At 36.5% G+C, this 15,030-nt stretch overlaps 1 protein-coding gene across 8 annotated transcripts in view; it reads right to left on the bottom strand.

Moving 5' to 3' along the window:
• Ccdc88a (coiled-coil domain containing 88A) overlaps window positions 1-15,030 on the bottom strand; it is a 167,459-nt gene that overhangs the window by 58,257 nt on the left and 94,172 nt on the right. For all 8 annotated transcript variants that reach the window (XR_005975985.1, XM_041669925.1, XM_041669928.1 and 5 more), the window contains 4 exons: window positions 12,930-13,088; window positions 12,451-12,597; window positions 11,504-11,648; window positions 2,190-2,374 (listed from right to left, as the gene is read on the bottom strand). Coding sequence is in view for 7 of the 8 variants with exons in the window: in XM_041669925.1 (XP_041525859.1) it covers window positions 2,190-2,374; window positions 11,504-11,648; window positions 12,451-12,597; window positions 12,930-13,088 (636 nt within the window). In the remaining variant the exon portion in view is untranslated. The remainder of the gene's footprint in view (window positions 1-2,189; window positions 2,375-11,503; window positions 11,649-12,450; window positions 12,598-12,929; window positions 13,089-15,030) is intronic.

Below are 15,030 nucleotides of genomic sequence, written 5' to 3'. Positions count from 1 at the left end.
TAGTAAGTAAAATAAATATGGTAGGCTGAATTGCCTCAAATATTTTAAAATCCATGAGCTCAAACAAACACTACATAACCAACAGTCTGAGTCCTCCCAGGAGGGCATAGGGAACCAGTTCACAGTCTGAGTCAGGGGAAAGGGTACCAGAGCTCTTCAGTCAGCTGACGATTTGAGTAAATCATATCTAAGAGCAGGAGCTTTCAAAAGGAAGCTTTCTTTGTAATAAATTCAATTAACAAATTATGAAGCAATAATATAATTAGCATATTAGAATTTGATAAACCTCTAATTAATCACAGGAACTAAACTTTCTGTAACATCACAAAAAACAGAAAGCAGACAACAAGACATGCCTCCTAAATTAAATATACACATACTCTACAAATATTCTTGGTTAAAAAATCATTTTAAAGCACATTTAGTCTGTAGATAAAAGAAGAAATACAGAATACAAAAGAACTTGCTAAGTGACAAAACAAGGGAAGCAAGCAACATAATCTAGACTGTGGACAAATTATAACATACCTAATTCTGTCAGCAGAAAACACGCTAGGAGAAATGGAGGGGACTTACATGCTAATTTGAAGACTTTGGTAATACAGTAATTAATTATACATCTCTTAGCTATAGTCAGCCTACTGCACAACATAGCCAGCCATGGTGGCACATAATCTTTTAGTCCCAGCACTCAATCCCCATGAGTTTGAAGCCAACCTGGTCTACATAGCAAGTTCCACGCCAGTGAGCCCTGTCTCAAACAAACAAAAAATTCAATGTAAAAAATAAAAACCAGAATAAAGTCAGAAAAGTGGAAAAACTTGACAAAAACTTTTGAAGTACTTTTCAAAGGATTTTTTTCTTGGTTTTTTGGTTTTTTTTTTTTTTTTTGGTTTTTCGAGACAGGGTTTCTCTGTGGCTTCGGAGCCTGTCCTGGAACTAGCTCTGTAGACCAGGCTGGTCTCGAACTCACAGAGATCCACCTGCCTCTGCCTCTCAAGTGCTGGGATTAAAGGCGTGCGCCACCATCGCCCGGTAGGATTTTTTTCTTTTACTTTTTTTTATTTATTTTTTATTTTTTAGTTTTTTGAGACAGGGTTTCTCTATAGCTTTTTTTTTTTTTTTTTTTTTTTTTTTTTTTTTTTTTTTTTGGTTTTTCGAGACAGGGTTTCTCTGTGGCTTTGGAGCCTGTCCTGGAACTAGCTCTGTAGACCAGGCTGGTCTCAAACCACAGAGATCCGCCTGCCTCTGCCTCCCGAGTGCTTTGATGCCTGTCCTGGAACTCCCTCTGTAGATCAAGCTGGCCTCGAACTCAGAGATCTTTCTGTCTCTGCCTCCTGAGTGCTGGGATTAAAGGCGTGTACCACCGTCTGGCCTCCAAAGGATTTTTTTATTTTAAAATAAAGTAGTGCTCTACAGTCTTAGACTCTTAGGAGGCTGAGGTAGGATGACTGCTTAGAATTCATGAGATTTGAGAATAACCTGGGCAATACAGATTTGTTTTTAACAACAAAAAGTTAATTTGGGAGAGTAAGAGGCCTGGAGATAGGGCTAAGGAATTAAGAGCACTAGCTGCTCTTGCAGAAGATAAGAATTGGAGTCCTAGAACCCACAGGGAAGCTCATAATTGCCTGATACCTTCTTCTGGCCTCCACAGACACTGCATACAGTGCACAGACACGCAAGCTGACAAAACACCCATATACATAAACTAAAAACAAACAATAAAACCTTTAAAAAGTTAATTTTTCTGCTGTGACATCATTGTTCTTGTTTTCTAAAAACTCCTTACTTTTTGGAGATTAACATTCTAATGTTTTGTTTTCAAAGTGATACACTGATCCCATGGTCATGAGGAGGAAACAGGAAGTAATAAAGTAAGATTGGCTGCAAGTTGGGTTCTTAAATTTCTTTCTTTGAAGTACTGAGGATTGAACTAAGGAATTCTCCATATTACCAGGCAATTGCTCTACCACTGGGCTGTATGCCCAGCCCCAAATTCAGCTCACTATTACTGACTGAGTCTGGATGACAGTCAGAGGGCTTGGTGCAACCATGCTATTTAAGAATATTTGAAAAGAGCTTAAACAATACATTACAAATGGAAAAGAAATATACTAACATTTATATAATATTAACATTTATATACTAACATTGAACATTACAATAAAAATTGAATTTTTATTTACCTTTTTATTCAGTCTCTGGTTTTCTTTTTCAACTTTCAGGATTTTGGAAGTGTTGCCTTCTGCAGAGTCCATAGTACTCCGAAGTTCTTCTACAGTTTTTGTCAAGCTTTGGTTTTCCATCTCCAACTTTAATAACTTACTGGAAGTCAACTCATTTACCTCATGGCCCAAGGATTTCTGTGGTGCTATAATATCGAAAAATATGTCACTGGTAAATTATTTTTACTTTTTAATATTAAAAATGTTGATTTCTAATGTATCCGGATTAATGTAATGATCTTTAACCTCATAAAAACATAAGTTATACAGGAGACACTATTAAAAAACTAAATGAAACAAAGTCTTGAGCTTCTAACATATACAGTTTAGACTAAAGAGACTATAGAATTCTAACTCATGAGAAATTATTTGGTAATGGCCATGTCCATGTCAACGAATCTTGGGTTACTCTATAAATTACAGCTATTATCCTGCAATCTTTACAAGATCACCTTGACTCAAATAAGAAATATAAGGCATATAATAAAATTTTGGAGCAATTTCAAAGATTAAAAGGCAGCTGAAGAAGAACCCTTAAAAACGATTTGGAGATCTTATATACTTGTTCATATTCTGGATTAAGATGCTAACGTTCAGTTAGGAGCAAAGACCACCACCATCTGCTCTATTTTGTCATGACAAAGCATCTTCATAAGTAGGTTTTTTTAAAAAAAATTATTTATCTATGGATTAGTGCTCTGCCTGCATGTATGCCTACATGCTAGAAGAGGGCACCAGATCCCATTATAGATGGTTATGAGCCACCACATGGTTGCTGGGAATTGAACTCAGGACCTCTGGAAGAGCAGGCAGTGCTCTTAGCTTCTGAGCAATTTCTCTACTCCCATCATTCTTGAGTATAGCATCACTGTCAATTCAACCTGGACTAGATATTTAAACAAGAACAAAATAAGTTCACTTGTTACAATATGGAACTTTTGCACAGTTTATTCAAATTATATATAATGGTTTGATCTACAAAATAACTAATTCCTATAATTTTCTATTATTATCATTGAAGAATGTCAAAAAATTGAGAATTATGGAAACTGTCTATGTTATTTCTTATTATTTTGTTTTTCAAGACAGGATTTGTTTTGAAAAGTTAAAGCCCTGGCAGTCCTAGGACTTGCTCTATAGATCAGGTTTGGACTTGAACTCAGAGATTCGCCTGCCTCTGCCTCCCAATTGCTGTGGTTAAAGGCATGCACCACCACCACCTGGCTTATTTATGTTAATCTTAAATGTACATTTTCACATAATTTATTTAGGTTCTCATGTTAGTACCAACATACTTATTTTTAACTGACAAGTACAATTTATATTTCTAACACACACATAGACACCTATGGAATAGCGAAATGAGGGTATGAGAGATATGTATTACTGAATTTTTTTTTTGTTTTTTGTTTTTTTTTTTTTTTGTTTTGTTTTTCGAGACAGGGTTTCTCTGTGGCTTTGGAGCCTGTCCTGGAACTAGCTCTGTAGACCAGGCTGGTCTCGAACTCACAGAGATCCACCTGCCTCTGCCTCCCAAGTGCTGGGATTAAAGGCGTGCGCCACAATCACCCGGCGAGATATGTATTACTATACATATTTTTGTGGCTAAAACATTAAATTTTACTCTGTTAGCAATTCTCAAGCATACAAATAAATGACTGCTATTAACTGTAACCACTGATGTACAACAGACCTTATGAACTTATTCCTATCTGAAATCCTGTGCCCTTTGTCCAACAGCTCATTTTAACGAGCAAACTTTTATTTTTTATTTTTTTTTATTTTCGAGACAGGGTTTCTCCGTAGCTTTTTGGTTCCTGTCCTGGAACACAAGCAAACTTTTAAAGATCCCACAAGATCATGTAGTATTTACTTTTTCACATGGTTTATTACAATATAACATAATATCCTTCAAGTTCATGCATGCTCTATCATGTAGTATTTACCTTTTCACATGGTTCATTACATATGACATAATATCCCTCAAGTTCAAGCATGCTCTATCATATAGTATTTACCTTTACACACGACAAATGCACTAACCTAGATGACTGTGAATACTATTAAAATAAATATGAAAGTGCAGATATCTTTCATAAACTTTACAAATTTTGGCTATGTATACTCCCAGGAGTAGGACTGCTGGATCACATGTTATTTTGTTTGCTGTTTTTTTGAGAAACTTATTTTCCACATTGGGTATACTAATTTACACTGCAGTTAAAAGAGTATGCATTAAGTTCCTCTTCTCCACAACCTCAGTGTGATGACTAATTTTCATTTGTCTATTTGGTTATATTTGGAATCACCTAGGAGATACAGTTCTGAGTGTGGCTAAGAGTAAGGAGAAATGTGAGTGAATCTTATTGGCTGGGGTCAAAGGCTGAATGGAGCTGAGCACCAGGGCTATTCTCCCTCTCCTGTCCAACTGTGTCTACAATGTCACCATCTATCTCATGCTCCTGCACTGTCATCTTTGCCAGGATGGACGGTACCCTTTTAAAGCATGAGCCCAAACAACTCTTCCATCCTTAAGCTATTTTGTCAGACATCACAACAAAGAGAAAAGTGATTATGTGCTTATCTTCCGTGTTTTTAATAGCCACTGTAACAATAGGGAGTGCAGATAGACTGTGGCTTTTCATCTTTATGATGATTAAGGCACTCAACGTGTTTTTATGTACTGTCATGTTTTAAGAAATGCCTACTACTGATAATCTTTGCCTCTTTTGTGTGTATACTTGTGGTCCTGGGAATTAAATTTGGCTCTTTTGCATGCTATGAAAGAACTCTACTACCCAACTACTTCTCCTGTTTCTCAGATCAGTATTTAATAAGGTTACTTGTTTTTTAACTATTGAGCTTCTTATAGATCAAATGTGTATTTTGCAAACATATTATGCTATAAACGATCTTGAATGTTTCATTTTGCACAGAAACTTTTTTGTTTTTGCTGTTTGTGATCTGGGTATGTATGTATGTATTTATTTATTTATTTGGTTTTTCGAGACAGGGTTTCTCTGTGGCTTTGGAGCCTGTCCTGGAACTAGCTCTGTAGACCAGGCTGGTCTTGAAGTCACAGAGATCCGCCTGCCTCTGCCTCCCGAGTGCTGGGATTAAAGGCGTGCGACACCATCGCCCGACTTGGGTATATATTTTTTTTTAAAAAGTGTCTATACCAAGACCATGACACTTTCTCCCTGTGTTTTCTTTGGTAGTTTTACAGTTTCAGGTCAGGTCTTCCATTTATTTAAGCCTTTCATCCTTTTATACCTGTGTGAAACCACAGTCTAATTTATTCTTTTACAATAGAATGTAATTTTCCCAGCATCATTTGTTGAAAAACTTATGCTTTTCGGTGTCATTTCCCTGTCATGTTTGTCAGAATTCAGTTGAAAATAATGCATGGATTTATCCTTGGGCTTGCTATTCTGTTACATTCGTTTATTATTTTGTTTTTGTTATTGCCAGAATTTGTTTGTACAGTATGCTATTTTGTTTATATATTTGTGTAGACTTTTAAAATCACGTATTATGATTCCCCTGTGTTCTATAGCCTTCAGAATGTTTAGTTATTCATAGTTCTTTATATTTTTACATCAATATTAGCATTCCCCTTTTTATGTCTTTGTTTCTCAAGATGGACTCTCTTAGCTCAGGCTGGTCTTGAATTCACTACCTAGAGAAGATTTGAACTTGTGATTATCTGGAGTCATGGCTATAACCATCACATCCAATATTGTTTATCATTTCTGGGACTAGCTGTATTTTAGTAGACTGCAATGAATCTATAGATCACTGTGGATAGTATGAACATTTTAATAACATCAATTTTTGTTACTGAATATGTTATACCATTCCATTCCTCTTCTTTTTCAGTGATGTCCTACAGTTTTAGCATAATCATCTTTCACTTCCTTTTATTTTAGTGTTCTACAAGGTTTACTTTTGCTGGGTAGTGGTGTCAGCACTTGAGTTTGAGGTCAGCCTGGTCCACAGAGAAAGTTCCAGGACAGTTAGAACAGTTACACAGAGAAACCCTATCTCAACTGAAAATAAAGTTCATTTTCATTTTTTGTTTATGTGTACCTGTGTCTGTGTTTGTGCATGAGGATGTCTAATGTGTATGGGTGCCTTTTAAGGCCAGAGGAGTATGCTAAATCCAAATAATCTGTTGCTAGAGTTATAGGAGGTTGTGAACCGCCCAGCATGGATGCCAGTAACTCCTGTCCTCTGGAAGAGCAGCAAGCACTTTTAACCACTGATTCATCTCTGTAGCCCCAGTTAAATTTATTTTTACATGTTTTATTTTTTTTCCATTTTTTTATTGAGAAAAGGAGAAAGAAAAAAAAAAACAAGTTTCCACCTCCTCCCAGCCTCCCATTTCCCTCCCCCTCCTCCCACCCTTCTCCCCCTCCCCCCACTCCTCTCCCTCTCCCTCTCCAGTCCAAAGAGCAGTCAGGGTTCCCTGCCCTGTGGTAAGTCCTAGGTCCTCCCCTCTCCGTCCATTTCTAGGAAGGTGAACATCCAAACTGGCTAGGCTCCCAGAAAGCCAGCACATTAAGTAGGTTCAAAACCCCGTGCCATTGTCCTTGGCTTCTCATCAGCCCTCATTGTTCGCCATGCTCAGAGAGTCCAGTTTTATCCCAATGGATTAAAGACACAGAACACATTGAACCTGATAGAAGAGAAAGTGGGAAGTACCCTACAGCAGATGGGCACAGGAGATTGCTTCCTATGTGTAACCCCAACAGCACAGACTTTAAGGGCAACATTGAATAAATGGGACCTACTAAAACTGAGAAGCTTCTGTAAAGCAAAGGACACTGTCACCAAGACAAAAAGGCAACCTACTGACTGGGAGAAGATCTTCACCAACCCCGCAACACACAAAGGTCTGATCTCCGAAATATATAGAGAACTCAGGAAACTAGACTTTAAAATGCTAATTAACCCAATTAAAAAATGGGGCACTGAACTGAACAGAGAATTCTCAGCAGAGGAAGTTCAAATGGCCAAGAGACACTTAAGGTCATGCTCAACCTCCTTAGCGATCAGGGAAATGCAAATCAAAACAACTTTGAGATATCATCTTACACCTGTCAGAATGGCTAAAATAAAAAACTCCAATGATAGCCTTTGCTGGAGAGGCTGTGGAGGAAGGGGTACCCTCATCCATTGCTGGTGGGAATGCAATCTTGTGCAACCACTTTGGAAATCGGTGTTTCGGTTTCTCAGGAAATTCGGGATCAACCTACCCCTGGACCCAGCAATACCACTCCTGGGAATATACCCAAGAGATGCCCGATCACATGACAAGAGCATTTGTTCAACTATGTTCATAGCAGTATTATTTGTAATAGCCAGAACCTGGAAACAACCTAGATGCCCTTCAATGGAAGAATGGATGAAGAAAGTGTGGAATATATACACATTAGAGTACTACGCTGCGGTAAAAAACAATGACTTCGCGAATTTTGCATGCAAATGGATGGAAATAGAAAACACTATCCTGAGTGAGGTAACCCACACCCAAAAAGATGAATATGGGATGTACTCACTCATAATTGGTTTCTAGCCATAAACAAGGGTCACGGAGGCTACAATTGGTGATCCCAAAGAAGCTAAGTAAGAAGGTGAACCAAAGGAAAAACATATAGTTGTCCTCTTGGCTATGGGAAGTAGACAAAATGGCCGGGGAGAAAATTGAGATCTTGGGGGTGGGGTGGGATGGGGGTAAGGGGAGATGGGGAGAGAAAAGGGAGAAGGGGAGAATGGGGGGAACTTGGGGAAAAAGGAGGATTGGGATAAAGGAAGGTTGGATAGGGGAGCACGGAAGCACAATTTTTAGTGAAGGGAGCCACCTTAGAGTTGGCAAGAGACTTGAACCTAGAGTGGCTCCCAGATGCCCAAGCCAAGGTCCCCAGTTAGTTCCTTGGGCAGCTGAGGATAGGGAACCTGAAATGACCCTATCCCATAGCAATACTGACGAATATCTTGCATATCATCATAGAACCTTCATCTGGTGATGGATGGAGATAGAGACAGAGACCCACACTGGAGCACTGGACTGAGCTCCCAAGGTCCCAATGAGGAGCAGAAGGAGGGAGAACATGTTTTATTTTTTAGGAACTTAAAATATTTTTATTTTATTTATTTATTTTTTTAATCCAGAGGTGTTTTATTTTTTGTTTAGCTAGGTTTTTTATTAATTAATTAATTTATTAAAGATTTCTGCCTCCTCCCCGCCACCACCTCCCATTTCCCTCCCCCTTCCCCAATCAAGTCCCCCTCCCTCGTCAGCCTGAGGAGCAATCAGGGTTCCCTGCCCTGTGGGAAGTCCAAGGACCACCCACCTCCATCCAGGTCTAGTAAGGTGAGCATCCAAACTGCCTAGGCTCCCACAAAGCCAGTACATTAAGTAGGATCAAAACCCAGTGCCACTGTTCTTGACTTCTTAGCAGTCCTCATTGTTCGCTATGTTCAGCGAGTCCGGTTTTATCCCATGCTTTTTCAGACCCAGGCCAGCTGGCCTTGGTGAGATCCCGATAGAACATCCCCATTCTCTCAGTGTGTGGGTGCACCCCTCGCGGTCCTGAGTTCCTTGCTCGTGCTCTCTCTCCTTCTGCTCCTGATTTGGACCTTGGGATTTCATTCCGGTGCTCCAGTGTGGGTCTCTGTCTCTGTCTCCTTTCATCGCCTGATGAAGGTTAATATTCAGGAGGATGCGTATATGTTTTTCTTTAGGTTTTCCTTCTTATTTAGCTTCTCTAGGATCACAAATTATAGGATCAATGTCCTTTATAAAAATATTTTTAAACTACATTTTAAACATTTTTATTTTGTGTGTGTGGGCACTTAATGTGTTGTTTTTCTCCTTTTACCATTTGGGTCTTGGGGACTGAACTCAGGTCATCAGGACTGGTTGCAGGTACAATTACCTACAAGCTATCTTGCCAGTCTAATTTCTTCTTTTTTAAACAACTTTTTTAATTTTATTTTATGTGCACTGGTGTTATGTCTGTATGTATGTCTATATGAGAGTTGGTGTGGGAAGTCTTTCTGTCTATGTGTGGCTTTTATCGGTTAATGAATAAAGCTGTCAGGACCCATGGCTTAGCAGAATAAAGCAAGACGGGAATTCCAAGCAGAGAGAGGAGAAGAGAGTAGGCAGAGTTGAGGGGATGCCATGGTAAACCACGAGGCTCATGGTAAAATATAAAATAATGAAAATGGGTTAATTTAAGATATAAGAGCTAGCTAGCATACGCTTAAGCTACTGGCCAAATAGGATTGCAAATAATAAAGTTTCTGTGTGATTATTTTGGGTCTTGGCAACCGGGACCCAACAGAGAATGTGAAATTCCCCTGAGCTGGAGTTACAATCAATTGTGAGCTAGCATGTGGGTGCTGGGAATTGAAGTTGGAGTCTCTGGATGAGAAGCCAATGCTGTTAACCACTGACACATCTCTCCAGTCCTGTTTCTTCTTAATAGACACTATAAGTGAGATTGTTTTATTGAATAATCTGTTCTTATTTTGACTTTATATTCCTAATCTTTATCGAGTTAAGTTTTTTGTTTTTAAACTTACAGTTTTATGGTATGTGTAAGTTTATGTTGTGGTAAACACAATTTAACTCCTTTCTAACTTGGATGCCTTTCATTATTTTTTCTTGTGTAACTACTCTTGTAGAACTCTAATATTATGTTGAAAAGAAGTGGCAAGTATATCCAATTTTGTCTTAGTAATGACAGAAGTAACAAAGGGCTTAATATTTTCATTGTCGGGTATATGGTGACAGCAAGAACTTGTGACTCACGGCTTTCATTATATTCAGTTACATTCCTCTATACGTCATCTGTTGAGCACTTTCATGAACTGAAGTTTTATGAACTGTGAAAAGTGCTTGAGAATCTGAGTTCAAACCCCAGAACCATGGGATAAAAAAGCGAGCTAGGGTGGCACGTACTTATAATTGTAGCACTGCGGAGGCCAACAGGTCAATCCCCCAAACTAACCAGCCAGACAGCGAGCCTGCTTGTAGAGTTTTCAACTAGTGAGAGACCCTGTTTTCAAGGGGGAAGGAAATGACAGTGACTCCTGAGGAAGAATATTCATGGTTGTCCTCTGTCCTCTACAAGTAGGTAAGCACACATAGATAGGCTTTTTAATAGCAGAAAACTTAAATCTGTGCTGCTTGCTTGTAACTCAATTTATAGAAGTAAAACAAAAAGTTACAAATATTTAGCCAAGTGGTGCTGGTACACACCTTTAATCCCAGCACTTAGCAGAGGCAGACAGATCTTTATGAGTTCGAGGCCAGCTTAGTCTATAGAGTGAGTTGTCTACAACCTCACCCCCCCCCCCCCAAATTACAAATACTTTAAGTAAAACCATGGGTTCACTACTTATTATGTAACCAGTACACAGGACACCAGAATTTTATTATTAAATTCTCAAGTAAAAAATCAGAAAAACCTAATAGATAATACACAGGATGAAGCTTCTATCTGCACAAATAACTATAAAAACTAGTCTAGAAATTCTTTCAGAGCTTATATCTACCTGATAACTATGTCCTCAAGCCCAGTATAGTGTGCTGTATTTCTAAGTGTTTAATAAATATTTGTTCAAGAACTCCAGGTAAATAATCTAATACTGTGTAAATTAGGAATTATGGAACTAATCAGCTTTGAATAAATTTAACTGGCTATGATTAACAAAATGTGTTAGCAGCATTAACACACCCAATGCAAACAACTGTAATATATTTAACTTTTGTTTTGTTTTGTTTTTTGAGACAGGGTTTCTCTGTAGCTTTGGAGTCTGTCCTGGAACTAGCTTTTGAAGACCAGGCTGGCCTTGCACTTACAGAGATGCGCATGAATTTAATTTTTAAGAAAGTGTCCAGGAAAAAAAAAAAGAGGCACAAGTACGAATATATTTTTTGTTTTTTAAGATACTTTTTAAAAGCTATATATTGTCTAATGTATACTAATTTAATATACATACTAAATAAAGCTATAATAGAATTATTTAAGACCATTTTAAACAGAAGTGTGGAAATTCAAGTTTTTAAAAAGTCCCCTTTCCCAGAACAAATAAAGTTGAGTTTTAAGATACAGAGTAAAAACCAGTCCTAAAAAAAGTAAAAACAAGATATGACTTTGTGAGATAGCAGTTTTGGAGACAACTGGTAGTTTTGTATGATCTTTGGCTAGAGAAAATAAAGAATTACAACACTATATTAAATGAAGTACAACTGAGACTACCTTCAGCAAGCTCACTCGTTCTGGATATCTGTTCCAGCTCCCACCCAAGGTGCAGCGACTCATCCATACTTTGTTTCTGTGCCATTTCCAAAGTCATATTTTCTTCCATTAATTCTTCAATCTTCTTTCTATCCAGATCTCTTTCCTATTCAATTGCACAGAGTAGGAAAAGAAAGCTAGTAAGTACTGTAGTTTTCATTCATTATTCATTAATTTTTACATATTTTAAACTGATTATATCTTTAGTTCCTTACAATTTTTGCACTGAAGGCAATACTTAGTTATTATAATCATCACTGATCATTATTTACCAGGTACCAGACATCCTTTTAAAATGATCTTAAAAACCTAGTTCTCTGAGGATTTTATACACATCTGGATTGTTTTCATTCCCCCTCTTCCAACTCCTAAATCTCCTGCCTACTACCCACCTGCCCAAGTTTGTGTCCTCTTTTGTTTTTTTAACCCATCAAGCCTAATTTGTGCTCCTATATATTCCTGGATATGTGGCCTTTTCAAATAATCTTTAGGGACAAAATGAAAACGTTCCTTCACACTCAGTATATTATTTTAGTCATCTAACAACATAATTATGGCCACTGCTAAATTTTACCTGACATCTATAAAACTTCTGCATTTTAAGACAGAAGTTATAAAATAGATTTACTGTTTTTGAAAGGGAAAACTTAGTAAGTAATATACATCTTTAATTAAAACAGAAAATATTACTGTATATTTATTTTATGTAACGGTAGTGATATCTTAAGTTATATAATATATAATTTAATATAAAAATTTATATATATAAAATATATAATTATAGCTATCTTATCTATGTTAAAGCCTTATTAAGAACTATAGCCATCCTTGTCATTATCGAGGATTTAGATGAATCATGGGATTCTTCCTCAGAAAGCAGGAAAACTGACCAATCCCATCAAACTTACCATTTCCATATCATGCAATTTAGCCTTTAGTTGTAAATTCTCTTTCTCTAACTCATGTAATTTGTCAGAACGAGCTCGAGTTCCTTCTAGTTGGTCTTCCAACATGGTTTTTGTTTCTAATAAAACTTGATTATCTTCTTTTAATTCCTATAAATATTTCAAAAGGTTTAAAAAATGAATTAGAAATGTGCTAATATATGTTTTATAAGGTTGTAGAATATAACAATCCATCATTGCAAATAAACACATTAACCCATTCTTATGACATTTCTGTGCAGGAGGAAAGCTACCAAGCACTAGCACTATATTATTGATTTTTTTTTTTTTGCTTCACCCACTTTCTACCTCCCTGCCCCAGAACTAAACATATTATGAATTCAACTTAATGTTTCCTCTTATATTCAATTCCTTGTTTATAAAATGAATTTTGAAAATCTTAACACTCTAAAGAAAAAAGTATGAATAACTATGCAACATACCTCAACTCTTGCCTTATAAAATTCAATGTCATGAAGTCTTTCCTTATATCTGCTGAGTTCACTTTCAAGCTTATCAACTCGGACTGCCTTCTCTCGAAGTGCATCCAATTCATCTCGGTACATTCGAGCAGATCGAGCATCCGAAAGCAAATTCATGTTCTAAATATAAATAAAATAATGCTTTCATATTAACTTTCCCCTTTAAACATTATTTTTTGTTCAGACAAGTTCATTAATTTAATAAAAGTCATAAGTCATATATATTTAAAAGGAAACTGTACATAAATAATAATAGTGTCTTAAAAATGAGGACATATTCCTTAAACCAATTTTAAAAGGGTTTTATATATATGTTTATATACAAATTTTACATAATGTTCTCTATTAGCAATGTTTTTTAAAAAGGAATTGTAAATTAAGTGAACCTCTACTTAACACAACATTCAATTAAAGCTTATAAAAGTTAACTTTAGGGATGGCTCAGAGCTGTTAAGAGCACTGCTCTTCCAGAGAACCTTGTTCGATTCCTACCACCAACATGGTGGTTAACAACCATGTGTAAGTCCAGTCCCAGGGGATCTGTCACCTTCTGGCCTCTGCGGGCACTGCACTCATGTGATACATAGACATACATGTAGGCAAAATACCAAGAAACACAAGATTAATAAAAGTGTAACTTGAAAATACACAACTATAAACATATAGAAAATCTAAGTGATACAACTAAATTACTACTTTAGAAAAAATGTTTTTATCCACATATGTGGCCTACTAAAATGTAGCTGAATTTTTCAAATGCTTCTAAGTAAAATATTTCTGTATCTTACTTGCATTTAACTATTACAATATAATCTTTTAAGAAATTCTGCAATCACAACAGAAGTCCTAAAAATATACAGAGCAATTTTGTGGACCTCTAAAATATTCAGAAATTTATAAGGTCAAAACTATTTTCATGATTTCTTTTCACTTTTAGTCTCTCATAATGTCACTGGCCTGTGAGAGTTTGAAAGTTTTTTTTTTTAACTAAAATTATTTTGTGAGTAATACAGAGGTTAAAGGACAGCCGACAGAAGCTGCTTCTCTCCTTCCACGGGTCCTAGGGACTGAACTCAGCTCATCAGAATTGGTAGTCAGGGCCTTTCCCACTGAACCACCTCTGCAGCCCACATCGTAAGTCTTCTATGTCAGGCATAAAGAGATTTGCAAAAATAAAAAATGAAATTTTCTTCCTTCTATTAGTCTTATTTGTTTTAGAGCCTCTCTTTTGGGAACAAAAGAAGTGTGTGCACACATACACAAACCTCTGTTATCAAAAAAGTGGAATAAGAGTTACAGCTCATTCATGTAGGATGGTCTCAGTTTATGATCTCACATATAATTTTTAACATTCAAAATAGCAGACAAGGTATATAAGAGAAAGACATAACTGTCCAGCCTTACTCCAATCCTTGGCATTTATGGCTTGGATATCCAATGAAAAACTAAGGAAAACAGTGATTAAAAGAAGTAAATTCTTTAAAAATACAAAAAATAAAAAAACCCTCTTGTTACTAGTTTTTAAGATTAACATATTTTAATTAAAAGCATAATAGATTTTCCCATGAAAGCTTAGATATCCAATGAAAAATTAAGGAAAACAGTGATTAAAAGAAGCAAATTCTTTAAAAATACAAAAAATATTAAAAAACCCTCTTGTTACTAGTTTTTAAGATTAACATATATTAATTAAAAACATAATGGATTTTCCTATGAAACTTTAGTTGTTTTGTTTGTTTGTTTTTTAGTCAGTATTTTTCTGTGTAACAGCCCCTGACTATCCTGGAACTCATGGTAGACCAGGCTGGCCTCGAACTCACATAGAGATCCAACTGTCTCAGCCTCCCAAGTGCTGGGATTAAAGGCATGCGCCACCACCACCTGGCACATTATGACATTTTAATACAAACATATAATTTGATTATTTCACCAGCTTCTTTTACTCTTATGCACACTATTCTATCTCTTCCTTCTTTTCTAACAATCTCTTAAAAAAAATCTTAATACCTATGGCTCAAGCGGGGGGGAACCCAAAAGACAAATACAAAAACCATTTTGATAC

The sequence above is a fragment of the Microtus oregoni genome, unplaced genomic scaffold (genome assembly GCF_018167655.1).
Source record: "Microtus oregoni isolate MIOR12 unplaced genomic scaffold, Mior012 000019F_ref0000042, whole genome shotgun sequence".
Taxonomy (NCBI): Eukaryota; Metazoa; Chordata; class Mammalia; order Rodentia; family Cricetidae; genus Microtus; species Microtus oregoni.
Note: the sequence above shows the minus strand (reverse complement) of the source record. Positions and strands in the feature narration are given on the sequence as shown.